The sequence below is a fragment of the Synchytrium microbalum genome, assembly GCF_006535985.1.
Source record: "Synchytrium microbalum strain JEL517 chromosome Unknown SmJEL517_scf0005, whole genome shotgun sequence".
NCBI lineage: Eukaryota > Fungi > Chytridiomycota > Chytridiomycetes > Synchytriales > Synchytriaceae > Synchytrium > Synchytrium microbalum.
Window position 1 is genome coordinate 122,534 of NW_022158354.1, and position 14,207 is coordinate 136,740.

Consider the following 14,207-nt stretch of genomic DNA (forward strand, 5'->3'; position numbering starts at 1 on the left):
AAATCTTATATATAAAAATGTAGTTGGACTCTTTCTTTATATTTATATTTAAAACCTTTCAAAACACTACAATTTCGAGCGTTTTTCATGTTCAGGGAGGGTTTTAGTCAACCATTCAATCATATGCTTGTTGACTTGCTCAGGATATTCAGCAGCAACCCAATGTCCTGCGTTTGGTACTCTTTTAACAGTCAGGTGCTTGATGAGTTCGTGCATTGGTGCAATCACATTTTCTTTGAATACGGGATCTTTTTCAGGGAACACGTAGAGTACTGGGAGAGAAACGGTCTTTGGTTTTCCAAGCTCATCTTCAAAGTTGTAGAGACCGGTTCGATCTATACAAAGCACGAAAAATCAGCAATATGAAAACAAAACGAGTCTTTACAGTTTCACATACACCAGTTCAAAGGCCCAGTAAATCCAGTTTGAGTAAACGTGTCCAGATAGTATTGGAATTCCTATTTTGCGAAAAAGCACTCTTAGGCTTCCACCTTCTTGGATATCCGGTACTAGATAGAACCTTACCCTTGGCGTCATAGAAGTCAACGGCCCCAACTGCTTATCATAATCATCCATCCTTTCAAACACACTGGGATCTCTGAATGGATTGAAAGGCAGTCTTTCCGACGTCGAGTTTCTTAGCAAGACACGTAACGACAATTCAACGTTTTTGGATAAGGTGCGGTCAGCAGCGTCAGTTCCAAAGTAGTATGTCTAGTTTGTTCGAAGGATTGTTGGTGATGGAGAATGAGATGCAAGTCTTGAATTGGGCTAAACACTTACATATGCGGCTTGGGGCATGACTTTCAACACTTCTTCTTTGGATCGATACACGTCCGCTGGGGGCGTCCAGTTTGTACAGAGTGCGATTATTGCCCTGCACCGTTCTGGCTGTGGTGATGGAGTTAAATTGTTGAACAATTTCAACAAAACCCATTATCTCCATAACACTTACATAATGGATGTTAACCTTCCACACGGTAGCTCCACCCCACTAGAGTAATAAGGTCACATAAGAAACACTTGTTTGAATTGGCAAACCCGTCTGGTGTCCAAATAGACGCCAATTTCACACGACAAAAGCAACACGCTTCGAATATCCGCAGAAGTCAAGACTCACATCATGTCCAATCTAATGAATCCATACCGGTTAGAACACATCTTTTCTCGGCCACGCGTGGCCTTGACAGCTAAAACGGAAACGTACAAAAACAGCCTTCTTGATGTCCAAAACATCCAACAACTCAATCAAATCTTTGCAGACATTCTTTTGAGCGAATTGACGCTTGACTTGCAACGATGCTGTTTCTGGAGCGTGTGGACTTGATGACGATCCTGGAAACGATAAACATTTCAGACCCAGCTCCGCGAAGAGTCAACGAACAAGGTGCGAAAATACCATATCCTCTCATGTCAGGAACTAGCACACGGAATCCAGCATCTGCCAAAGCTTTAATGTTGTGTCTCCAGCCATACCCTAGGGAAACCCCAAGACGTTGTGTTATGATTTGGCGTATAGATGCAACGATCACGCGTGGTAACAGGCAACGAATAAAGGTTTCCTTTGATATTACTCAGAAAGATCAGGGAATCCATGTACCAGCACCAATGCGTTATCTTTGCCTGTTCCTTCGTCAACGTAGTGCATGTTCATGCCATTGACTTGGGCCCTTTGGTGGTTGAAAGTCCAGGGCTTCTCTGGATCCATACGCGACATGATGAGATTAAGCAGATCCGAGCCTTCTCAGTAGGGCGATTGCTATGCGAACAGATTAGGAATGCGTCAAGGACGGTGTTTTATTTCTAATGTTGCACGAAATTCGGAACGTGTATAAGCGAACGCATCGCGAATCGCAACATGCAGTTGATCTAGAGCGCATTTATATGATAACGTACTTGTTCTAAAGATCTGGTACTATTTTGGAAGGCAGGAATGAAAACTGATTCATAGAAGGCTTGTTTTTTCAATATAATGTTTCACCCAACGAAGCTCGAGTCAACGAGCATCCAACAGAGATTGTTTGGCTTAACTCGTCTCCCTGCCCCAACATTGGATTGACTTCCATAATATCAACACCCACGACACGACCCGTACCGTAGACAGCTTCGCAAATGTAATGACCCTCCCTAAACGTCAATCCACCACGTACAGGAGTTCCAGTAGCAGGAGCGACACTAGGATCCAAGCCATCCACGTCAAAGGAGAGATGAATGGGACAATCTGGACCTAGATGTTGTATAGCCATATCTACTACCTGTCCAATACCGTATCGATCGACTTCGTGCATAGTGAATACTTTGATTTTATGGTGTTTTAGGATTCGTTTTTCGTCAGTGTCGAGATCTCGGAGACCAATATATACAATCCTGTCTGGGTTGAGACATGGTTTGAGCCAGTTGAAAGCCTCGATGGTTCCGCATGAGCCTAGACCCATGAGGAAGGCGACAGGCATTCCATGGAGATTGCCAGAGGTTGTAGTTTCAGGAGTGTTGATGTCCTATATGATCATGATGATGATCATGATGAGAATGTATGAGCAGTGGTGTTCATGAAGTGACAACTTGTCAACACGTGCAAATGTCAAATAAATCACATTGCATTATACACGTACAGCATGAGCATCAACCCAGATAACACCAACATCAGGATAGACAGCGGCAGTACCACTAATAGTTCCCATAGCCAGAGAATGGTCACCCCCAATAGTTAATGCCAAACGACCTTGTTTGGCATGAGCAGCAACGGTATCAGCGACACTCTTTGTGACATTGGATACATATTGGACATTACGTAGATGGCCTTCCTTTTTATCGTCGACAGTGGGACGGAGACTTTCATATGTAGGGAATTTCTCGTCGAATTGGACATGCCAGCCTAGTCCCTTGAGTTGGTCGACGAGACCTGCTTCGACCAGTTGAGCAGGAGCGTGTTCTACACCTTCACGTGGTTGTCCCCCATCTAATTTGAGACGATAGGAACGCGTCAGGTGTACGTAATCAGTTTGATCAAATGTTGATCATTTCAGGATGATGCTTACTGAAGCCAGCACCGACAATGCCGACAGTCTTTGGTTGAGACAAGAATCTATCGTGCGGCGTCTTTGTGACTACTATGGGTTCATCAATGAAGAGGGTTGGGCGTTTGGTCAATGGTTTTGGCTTTACGACAGATACATCATTGGAAGAAGAGCTTCCATTGGTCGGTTTAGTAGATTCAATCACTTCGACATCGTCCTTGGAACTGTTCTTCCTTTTTTTACCAGCCATCTTAGCTACAAAAGAGATTTGCTTCAACTCAAATCGGCCTTTGGAATTTCAAAAGCAGTCAATGCGAATAACGCGTTGAAACATGTCGGTTTACTTACGGTTGAAGAATCGTAAGAAGCTCATTTCGCGATGTCTGTATATAAGAGTATACGAATGTAAATTTTGCATCTTGTTAGAAGTACATCTGCACACCATTGGAACATTTGATTCTTACAACTCATAATAACACATTTAGTAGGTGTAGAACACGGAGAGACACCCTTCTAAGATGAATCCAGAGCTATATAGAGACAGGATCAAAGAGATACTAGCAGAATCAGATCCAACAGTAGTCACAGCTCGCCGTATTCGCAAGCAGCTGGAAGATGAACGACATGTAGATTTAACCCCCATCAAGAAGCAAATAGACCAACTCGTCGTTACGCTCTTTGACGAATCTGAGAGTCCAGCTGTCGATGCTGTTGCTTCTCCTCCTCCTCCAGTGATCAAAAAGACTGCCAGCTCAAAGGGTAACGTTGTGACATTGGATGTCAAGAGTTTGGAGTGGAACACGCGTTGGTTGAATGGAAGAATAGTTCGCAGATTCTTGAATCAATTATCTTCCTGTTTGAAACCCCATCTGTACTGCAAGCTTACCTTTCACTACATAGCACCACCATCATCATCTGGTTCTCGAGCAACACCACCACCTCAAAAAGTCACCCCCAAACCAAAACCAAAGTCAAGACAAGTCAAATCATCACAAGTAATAGATTCAGATGACGACGGTGACCATGACGACGACGACGGAATAGTAGGGGACGACGACGAAAGTGGCATGGATTCTGATGGAATAGCAAACCAGGAAAAGCAAGATGCAAAACTCGCTCGTCAACTTCAAGAGATGGATAATCCACGTGGACGAACTCGTCGTGCTGCTGCTCCACTTCCTAAACGCAAAGCTTCTGCAAAGAAGAAGAATGGTGACAAGGCAAGTAATGCTGGTATCAGGAAGAGGGGTGGTGGATTTACGGCTCCTGTGCTATTATCGCCTGCACTCAGTGAATTTCTAGGAGGTGTTACTCTTATGGCGAGAACTCAAGTTACCAAAGAAGTATGGAAGTATATAAAGGAGCACGAGTTGCAGGATCCAAAGAGCAAGATTACTGTTGTGCCTGATGAAGCGTTGAAAAAGGTTTTGGGTACTTCTCGCATACATGGTTTCAAAATGACCAAGGTGAATCTCGTCAATGAGCATTCTCAGCTGAAGGGTTTCTTTGGATTTTCGTTACTCTCACACATGCACCCAATCGCTCATATCGTACGCACAAATAGATCTTGTCATCACACATGTCCAAGCCTGATGAAGTCTCTGCAAACAAATACAAGGAAGAGCATGCCCATGATCTTATCGAAGACGATGATACATCTTCTGTTAATAGTAACGAAGACATTGATGATCTTGATGATACTCCCGTCAAGGCCAAAAAGTCTCCCAAGTCAGCAAAGAAGAAGAAGGTCGGTGGAGGTACTGGTGGAGGATTCAATAAGCCATACCAATTGTCAGAGGCATTATCAGCTCTTTGTAAAGGTGCTCGAGTCTTGTCACGTCCCAAAGTTGTAAAGGTATACAAAGTCAATGGTACAGTCTTATAGATATCATCAAACAGTACTAACGCAGTTGTTTTGCGCCATTCTAGTATATATGGAAGTATATCAAGGGAAACAATCTACAAGATCCAAAAGACAAGAGGAACATTATATGTGATGAGAATCTCGCTGCCGTTATGGGGCACAAGAAAGTTACTGCTTTTTCAATGAACAAGGTGCTGAATCTGGCAACCTCTTGTACCGTTTTCTTTGAGATGCACTAAAACAACCCAAACACACGTCTAGTACATTGGCAATCACTTGTCTGATGCTGATGGTGCGGAAGCAGATATCATTGAATCGGACGATGATGACGAAAAAGAAGAAGTAGTGGAAGAAGAGGGGGTGGAGGAGGAGGAAGAAGTAAACGAAGACACTGAGATGGCTCCAAAGGGTCAATCCTCACCAACCTTGTTCGATGCTTCAGCTGGAGACCAAGAAGAAGTGTTCTCCGGATCCATGATGGATGAGGGAGAAGACAACGAGTAGAGTTATTATGTGCATATATATATACATCTAGACTAACTGAAAGATTAGGGGAACAGAGTTGGAGTAGCTGTATCATTGTGTTTGGCATTGTGTTTTCGTTTGTATTTGTTTAGCATATTTGTAAGACTTGAAGCAAAACGTGGTCATGTATACTGTATGAGTGTGTTCATTGTTTTGTTACATACATATTTTGAGGCTGGCTTATACAAGATTTCTATTCGTTCACAAGCTGAGGTTTTGAACTCAGAATGTCTCAACTTCAGGCAACTCTTTATCATTGAGCGTCAACGTAAAAGGTCCAGACTCATTCTTTGTACATACAAATATACTAGTTCCTCGATATGAGTGATTTGCAAAGAATATCTTTACCCACACACAAGCCTCACTTCTCCCCTTTCTCACCGTCGCAGCCTCAATACTACCCTCAGCACCATTCCCTGTCATAACAATCGACACACCAGACGGATACATCTTGCGATCCACATTGACTTCCATATACGTATCCTTGACCTGCTCATCACTCACACTATCAGGCATCGTAACTCTAAAATCATACATTCTACTCTTATGCTCAAACTCAAACCTCTCAATCTTGAGCGCCCCGACAACCGACATTCCCATTGGAGCTCCAAAATCATTTATATAATCGCGTACAGTAGCAACACAGAGTCCAGCCTGCGACGATGCCAACCTAGCTACAAAGGACGGGATGGTGCCTGCTGGATCGACAAGGGCATAGTAGCTGACTTCTGTGCGTTGTGGTGTGAGGGGTTTGAGATACCATCCTGCGACTTTTACGTCTACTGTGATGTGGCCTTTGGGCATGGGTGCTTCGTCTGAGAGCGGGAGGGAGCATACGAGGATTACGTGTGTGTCGGTTTCGGGGAGGTAGTAGCGTTGCTGGACTCCGTAGATATAGCGGGGTGCAACGATGGCGAGTACGCCTGGCATTTTGGAGTACAGGGAGTTGTTGTTGCCGCCGAGGTGGCGTACGAGGTGGCCTTCTACGAATCGTGGATCCCCTATAATAGACGTATCCACTTAGAGGAACGTACACGTGTATATCACAAAAACGGTTCAGGCTCAAGCCAACGAACACAATCACAAAACATACATATCTGACGAGCTCCAGCAGACCGTATACATCTAATCAGCTCTTCAACTCCGATATCGACCTCAGCAGAGCCTCGAATGGCAGGCAACGGGTCACCTTCAATGTCCAATGTTGTAAGAGTGATTCCATTCTTTTGCTGGTAGGGGACCCAGTCCGACGAGTCTGCGAGTTGAGAGATCAAGAGGCGAGATTTGATTATATGGTGTTTGATGTCATCTTCCATGTAGATTGCTTGCGTGAAGGCTGGGTCTTGGGAAAAGTCTGGTTGCGATTGGGCTCCGAGCATTTTGGTAGAAGTAGCTTATGTGATTATGGGAATGTGCGTGTATGGATATATCTATGTAATATTATCCTCTAAGTCCCTCGTTCTCTTAGCCACGCTCAATACTGTCAACTTGTGACGGAAGGTTGAAGCGAAAGAGTTGATAAACAAAAACTGTCCGGCGTTTTGGAGAAGAGCAAGAGTCAGAACGCAAGTTGGGCGCTGTAAGATACTGTAAGTCTCTACTGGAACTGTCGTTGTGCAATTCAAATCGTACTTCTCGTTTGTAGCACTTTTAAGAACATTGCCGCAACGCTCAACGAAGAGAGAGAGCAATGAACACTTGCGTTGACTTTTATATCAACTAGATTTGATCTGATCATTGCCTGAACGTCTTGGTCGTCTTCGCTTATTGAGACTTGGACGTACATTAGCCAACATTAGTACCAAGTGGAACTAATGCAGCAATGTCTCTCAGGATCCCAGCCAGTGTAACTAGTTCAAACCATTCTTCAACAAATTATACAATACTGACAATTTTTCGCATCTTGCGTAGGTCCCAAAGGAACTATCTCCCAACTCACTCACACCAATTCCATCACTCATCGAACCATCAGATATTTCACGATTCGAAGCCAAACGTCTCTCACTACGAACAGTCATTAAAAAGACTCCTATAGCATATGCAGATCACATCGAAGCAATCGACATGTACCTGCCACACCTCCTCGCAGCACTAAACGCATCACGACAGAAACCCGGTGTCATAAAACACAATGCAGCATTCAAATGGAAGTCAACACTATCTGCCCGAGTCCGTAAAGTCAAGAAAGTGACGCATCCTAAAGTATCTGGAAGCACGCTATGGTTTGAGTTGACGTACGTGTTACTGAATAGAGGATACGCGCTATGTAATATGGCAACGGCAATGATGGAAGCTCGGGGAAGTAACGATGACGAGTTCAGATTGAACCAAGCAGCTGATAAACTTATACAAGCTGCAGGCACATTCACATACATAGCTGACGAAGTACTTGTACACTGGAAGACTCCAGTCGCCGACCGACCACCTGAGGGAGATCCATCTGTAGTCCGTGCACTAGCACTAATGGCATTATCAGATGGCCAGTTGCTAGCTATTAGGAAGGCGAGACTGAAGTCAATGAGTAATTCGACACTGTCGAAACTGTATATAGACTGTGCAGTCAAGTATGAAGAAGCATTGGCTCTTTTCCGTGTAAGGATGCAGGCATCATCGTCGGGACCACTTTCTATCGTAAAGAGTGGCGAGCTTGATGGGGATTTAGTGCAGGCTGCTCAATGTGGGGTAGCGTATTGTCGAGCTATGGTGGAGCGATGTCTTGCTGTTGATGTGTATGAGAAGGGGTATGTTTCTGATCGAACTTAGCCAGGTTTTCGCCTCTTTTTTGCATCCTTCTAACCTCGTCCAACCTCCCATAGTGAAATAGGAAAAGCCGTAGCACTCATTAAAAACGCACTGAAAAGAGTCCAATCAGCTCACCAGACCGAATCCAACAACCAAACATATCTATTAAACACACTCAATGCCGAACAAATCGAACTGAAATTACTCGCAGACACTTATATCCGTGTGAACGACTCTGTAAGCTTCCAACCAGTACCCTCTATAGCATCTCTAGGCAACATATACCCTCAACCACGATCACTATTGACAGCCAAGATATTCATCCCACCGCCATTCGCATTTGGTAATGATGTTGGAGTGATTAGCTACGGAAAGCCTAATATGGAGATGGAGATTGAACAGTTGTCGAAACTGTCGATTCGCAGTGACAGTAGTGGAAGTAATGGTAATTCTACGTCGCAGAAGGGTGTAGGTGGAATGGCAGGAACATCTAGTGCTTACTACTGAAATGGGATGTAATTTGCCATTACCTCTGCAAAATTGTGGTTTTCAAATTATCCTTTTTGGCCAACTTCGCCATCATGTAGCACGAACATTCTCTTATTGTAATATATAAGTATGAACATTTGAAACGTACTGAATTGTGGGAAATTGGTGATTGTGTATTCTGCAAAAAACACTGTGTGACTAAATCCTGGTCCCTCTCCTCTGCAACATCCAGACGTAACATTACCAGCTATTCCAGGAAGGATCAACAAGACCAAAATGGATACAATATAATGAATACTACATTGCAACGTATTTAGCAACACAACCTTGGCGGTCTACAAAGTAATGCCTACAAAAATGGGCAATTTTGTAGATACGAGCCGTTGCTTGCGTTTTCATAGTGACTTTGAGACTCTCCGAATTCATACTTTTCACGGGAAATGCTTCGTCTATGTCTTCAGGTAGAGTGCGATCAGTCCGATGATGGCTGTAAATGGCTACCTTTAGTGGAGCTCAAATTGCGACCAAAGCATCATGTTGAGAAACATGTTCAGACAGGTGCCCGACACATCCAAATTACATTTCAAAAGTCGTGTACCGTCCGACTACTAGTCAAGGAATCAAACTTTACGCGTCAGTTGGAGCATCTTAGACAAGTAGTGGCTACAGCAAAAACCAGCGGCTGAAAGATATTGCACGAATACGAATAATCGCAATTCATTATAGGTCCAGCTTCATCAAAGAAACCACATAGATAGATGCCTTCTCCATATAAGACATTACAACGGCCATTTATCAAATGTTGAGTTTTAGTTGGAGTTTTCTGTTCGGATACATCCCAAATTAGACTAAAATCTCGTCGAATCCAAGTTCAGACAGCAATGGTCTTCGGGTCTATAGAAACATTTCGTATCTCTTGTGTTGTCGTGTCTTGTAACTGGAAAACCTCACAGAATTCATCTTAACTCTTTAACAAAATGGAGATATGACTTCCGAACGCAAAAGAAGTGCAGTCTTAGTCATGACCTGATAATTCTACGTGATTAAACATCATTTCCGAGCTGGTCGTTGGCGTAACTCTTGTTGCATCCAAAACATCTTTCATGTCGCCGCAATCGCCCAAAACAAAGATTTTTTACACAATTATCTGCTATAGAAAATACTGAGGATTTATTCACAATGCGTTGTGTTGTTGTTGTCTTTACAAAATGTCTTTAATAATAATGCTATTCACAAATTTCACATGGTACTGTCCACTACGCTAGACGATTGTGGTGGTAAAGGTGATGGAGGCCTGCTACCTTCCTCCTCCAGCTTGGGACTCAATATCCTAGCAGCATCAAGACTACGTGACACACTATCGGATTGCTGTTGCTGTGAATGTTTTCGTTGTATAACATCCAAGGTTGACAAGGAAGACGAATCTGTTGTTGTTGCATCATTTGAAGGTCGGCTCGGTGCTATGTTATTTGGTGGTATAAAGACGTCAGAGGTGAGGGGCATACGTGGTGGCAATTCGACTGTCCTAGGGATCGTGCTGGTGTAGTGAGTAGCGGTAGGGGAGAATGGTTGATGATTTCCGGTTATGTAATCCAATCCTTGCACGAGGGCTTCGACGTAAGTAGCATATTTTTGATGTTCGTATGCTAAATATTGCTGCCTTTTAATCCAATTCTTTTGAGCCTTGTCCTTTTGTGAGGGGTGTGATCCATACTATTGTGAAAGGAAGGAGCAATAAAGGTCACCTCAAATCTCAACAACGGATTTATATTGCACGGGGTACAACATACCTTGATTTCCATCGCCTCACGAAGACCAGCATGTTCTTCCAATTCTGTAGCAACAATGTCGACTTGCTTCTTCATGGCATTCATTTGCTCCACCTAGGTGATCAAGAGTCAACAAAAAACTCAAACATCTCGAGAATGTTTCTCAAATCACCTCAGAATAGTCACCACCAGTCCTTGTATGAATTGGATTAGGTGGCGGGAACCACTCAAAAATCTTGGCCTTGACACTCTCATCAGAGGGATCAACAGCCATTGGAGGCATACCACTACTACCACCACCAGCCTCTTTACCAGACGATCCAGAGATAGAACCAGAATGCACATGCGGAGAGGCCCTAGTTCCAAATTCATACTCGTCTCCAATGACCAAAGAAACTGCTGCAGCTGCTTCTTTGGCCGTCATAGACATTGAAAAGGATTCACCACGTCTCCCGTGAGTTTTACGTTCTCGTTCTTCAGCTAGACGGGCTTTACGATCTGAGAGTATTTTACCCCACCCATATTCCATGTTACCTATGCCACCACGTAAAGGCTCTCGCGACCTACGAGCTGCCCAATAGTTGATCGCTCGAACCCACATATTCAGGCTCTGAAGTGATGGTACTTGGAAGAGCATCGTGGAGCCGTCATTCAAATGCAAGGAAAATACATGAGGTCGAGATGATGAGTAGCCTGGCTCTGGGTGAGATATAGAGAGAGCATGCAATAGTGGAATTGTTTCGAGAGAGTTTGGTGCAACCTATGGACAGCCAAGGTATGTCAGGAAAACAAATCCCTGGGACTGTCGCAATCATGAATCAACTTACTCGCAAGAGACGAGGAGGTCTCGACGTCTCCATGGCTGGCCGACTACGAGCTTCTCTAGAAGCCAAAGACCGTCGTCCTATAGACTCAAAGGGCGACGTGGAACCATTACCACCAGTTCCAGCAAACATTGTGGTAGGTAGTGCAGATGGATCTACTAAATTTCCACCTATTTCTGTAGGCGAGAATTTATCTGAATCATTCTCAACTCGTTGCAGAGTCAATGCAACGCCAAGCGGTCCATCCATATCCATTCGTAACACTCCCCATGCTTTGACCCATCTACGCATACGAGCTCTACCACCTTCAGGATCTCGCAACCTTTTACGTATAATAAGCCCTTGCATAACACCTGCTCGGCCTGGGTCTGACATTAGGTTGGCGCCACCTATTTCTACGCTGGTACTACGTATCGAAGCAGAGGAACCATATGGATCTGTTTCACTAGTATTTCGACCTAGCGAACTACCAGAGAAGGCACTAGCCAAAGACTTTCTATCGAGGGTGGTGTTACGTTCTAAGGTTTGTGATGATCCATTGTGGTTTCTTCGTAAAGAAGCTACAAAGCGGATACCTCGTCCAGAATACACAGACATGTTATCGCCAAAGTTGGTAGCGGTGGTAGACGTCGAATGGGTGGTTGATACCGATAAAGACGATCCTTCTCGCTTCAGTGTACCATTTGAAGTTCGGATGGGTAATGACGATGATGATGGCGAAGAAGTCAAATCAGGTGAGGCAGACCTCGACACGATATTGTGCCTACTAATAGACTTGTATAATTCACGTAACTCGGCTTCCATTTTCCGCCTCCAATCTCGGTCAACGAATGTCTCCTTTTCTGTAGATGTCCTGTCGTCACTGACAGTACCAGTGCCAGTCCTATCTGAATCTTCACTTCGTACTGGATTTACCATGCCTTCAATGGTGTTTAGGGTGTTTTTGAGGTATTCAGACTTGGACATGCGAGAGCTCGTTATCCCGATGCTAGCATTCCGTAAATCAGTATTCAGCATGAGTATCGAGAATAATATGATGTGGACGACATCTAGGTTGAAATACACAAATCAGCGCCGAAATCTGCACGGTTGTAAACTCGTGACTCTGGTTCAAACCTGCAGAGTAAAAGAGGGACCAAGTCTGTGGATTACAATCCCAATATCTTTGTGCTAGCCTCATCAAAATCCGATCCTGTTGTTGTGTTTCACCCTTCATGATGAGTGCAGCACAAAACCGTCTAGGATCTCCAAAGTATTAGTTCCACGGTGGTCTTTTATGGCATTTCACTTGGACATACCTGAATGCTTCTTCCAGTTTTAAGTTTTTTAAGTCAAACATGTTCATATATGCAGTAAGAATCGCGACATGGAAGTAGTCACTACCGAAAACATCCAGATGAGCATTTCTGGCCAATGCATTTAATATCAGATGACTACTTACCCCTTGCCCAATATCAAGGCGGTATCTTCAGAAGGGACATCAGGCAAGTTATTTTCATACAAGAGTCTAGCAACTTCAGTCGGGTTCATTGACTTGTATCCATTCGTAGGAGCGACTAAAGGCACAACAGGTGCGGGTGTGGGTATTGGCTCTGGCTCAGATTCAAGCACTGGAGAGTTCACAATTTCAGGTTTAGCCTCTGTATTTGCTGCTGACTGATGAAACAACGAGAGTGCTTCATTTTGTGGTATCGGTGGTAAACGGAACGAGTCATTGTCCTCATTACGTGCTTCTGCTATCGATGGTTGATGACTTATGGATTTTAACATAGTTACTGCCATGGGTGATTCTGCAATACTACTGACACTTGGCCGTTTCATATTCGAATTTACGGTATCCATTAAATAACCCAAGACCGAGTCGGGATCATATTGTGGCGACGGGTGAGGCAACGATTCTTCTATTATAGGTTCTGGCTGCTGTAAATGACTCGGTATCATGGAAATCAAAGAGGGCTGTCTATGCAATAACTCTAAAGGTTGGTCTAACTGTCCATCTCTACTGCTTTCGAGCGACGAGGAGAGTGAATCTGATATAGTAAAATTCACTTTTCTGCTACTATCGTGGTTTGGTATTGGGAGCGGCCCGGTCATATTATCTCCAATATCTCGTGCTAGGACAATATCGGCCTGTTTACTCTCCCATGCATCTTCAACTCGATGAGACATTGACGAATTTGAAGATTTTATTGAAGGTTTGGCTGCAGATATCACTGGGCTCTGCACTGGCGACACGGGATTCGACAAATCTAAATGTGTGGCTGCATGTACGTGTGCTATTAAATCGTCTAAACTGCCAACATGTCTAATGGGAAGGGACGATTGTCGTTCTGCAGTAAAATGAAGCAGTGAGTACTTCTGGTCAGCGCAATATCAACCTAATTTCTTACTGTGCGTTTGTTTGCCACTGAGACGTTTTTGAGGAGACCCTGGCACTAATTTATCATTCAGTGGTTGTGTAGAGCCTTCTGGATCATTTGAAGGCTGCCTTGAGTGTGTGTTTGAGTGTCCTGAATGTCCAGTGACCATAGACAACCCCTTCGAATGGCTTCCTCGTGGACTTTGACCAGTCTCTCGGTTCTTGATTCTCGAAAACAATGCAGATATAGGAGATTGGCTGACATTTTCGGTAGAAGGCACGACATCAGGTTTCAAGCTGAGTGAGGATGCTGACGTTCTTAGCTTTCGGTTTTGTTTCTGCGGGTTAGAAAGAAAGCGTGTTGGTTCAACTGTATAAGTTCATAGATCAAGAACGTTGATATTCATAAACGCAAGCAGATCTATACAAATCTTCTCGATCCGCCCAGCGGGATCCACGCAACAAACTGACAACAAATCCTCAAGATTTCTTTTTATCCAAACCAAACAACCAGAATGACAAGGACTTACCGAAAATATGGTGGAGATCCGCTTATTAGTGTCGCTAGTCTCACTAGTCTCACTCAGAACCTCTGTGGGATCTGACATTGCTATGAGC

General features: G+C 43.9%; 5 protein-coding genes across 5 annotated transcripts; 2 read left to right on the top strand and 3 right to left on the bottom strand.

The window, feature by feature from the left end:
• Positions 1-66: 66 nt before the first annotated feature.
• Positions 67-3,267, bottom strand: CAR1 (arginase; the record flags this gene model as incomplete). Its single annotated transcript, XM_031167360.1, has 11 exons — positions 67-335; positions 398-458; positions 526-714; positions 784-891; positions 956-994; positions 1,121-1,132; positions 1,208-1,335; positions 1,400-1,477; positions 1,982-2,498; positions 2,613-2,959; positions 3,039-3,267. The coding sequence occupies 11 exons, from the start codon at positions 3,265-3,267 to the stop codon at positions 67-69; spliced, it is 1,977 nt and encodes a 658-aa protein (XP_031026612.1).
• A 268-nt stretch (positions 3,268-3,535) lies between these two features.
• Positions 3,536-5,385, top strand: SmJEL517_g01433 (uncharacterized protein; the record flags this gene model as incomplete). The annotated part of the gene is made up of 5 exons (XM_031167361.1): positions 3,536-3,776; positions 3,918-4,483; positions 4,582-4,872; positions 4,947-5,072; positions 5,143-5,385. The coding sequence occupies 5 exons, from the start codon at positions 3,536-3,538 to the stop codon at positions 5,383-5,385; spliced, it is 1,467 nt and encodes a 488-aa protein (XP_031026489.1).
• A 243-nt stretch (positions 5,386-5,628) lies between these two features.
• Positions 5,629-6,785, bottom strand: SmJEL517_g01434 (uncharacterized protein; the record flags this gene model as incomplete). The annotated part of the gene is made up of 2 exons (XM_031167362.1): positions 5,629-6,425; positions 6,500-6,785. 2 exons carry the CDS (start codon positions 6,783-6,785, stop codon positions 5,629-5,631), a joined length of 1,083 nt encoding a protein of 360 aa, XP_031026611.1.
• Positions 6,786-7,228: 443 nt separating this feature from the next.
• On the top strand, positions 7,229-8,655 carry SmJEL517_g01435 (uncharacterized protein; the record flags this gene model as incomplete). The annotated part of the gene is made up of 3 exons (XM_031167363.1): positions 7,229-7,252; positions 7,318-8,147; positions 8,223-8,655. 3 exons carry the CDS (start codon positions 7,229-7,231, stop codon positions 8,653-8,655), a joined length of 1,287 nt encoding a protein of 428 aa, XP_031026483.1.
• Positions 8,656-9,876: 1,221 nt separating this feature from the next.
• On the bottom strand, positions 9,877-14,197 carry SmJEL517_g01436 (uncharacterized protein; the record flags this gene model as incomplete). The annotated part of the gene is made up of 9 exons (XM_031167364.1): positions 9,877-10,350; positions 10,428-10,520; positions 10,579-11,166; positions 11,234-12,279; positions 12,347-12,468; positions 12,529-12,609; positions 12,672-13,560; positions 13,621-13,927; positions 14,120-14,197. The coding sequence occupies 9 exons, from the start codon at positions 14,195-14,197 to the stop codon at positions 9,877-9,879; spliced, it is 3,678 nt and encodes a 1,225-aa protein (XP_031026486.1).
• Between the last annotated feature and the right edge of the window lie 10 nt (positions 14,198-14,207).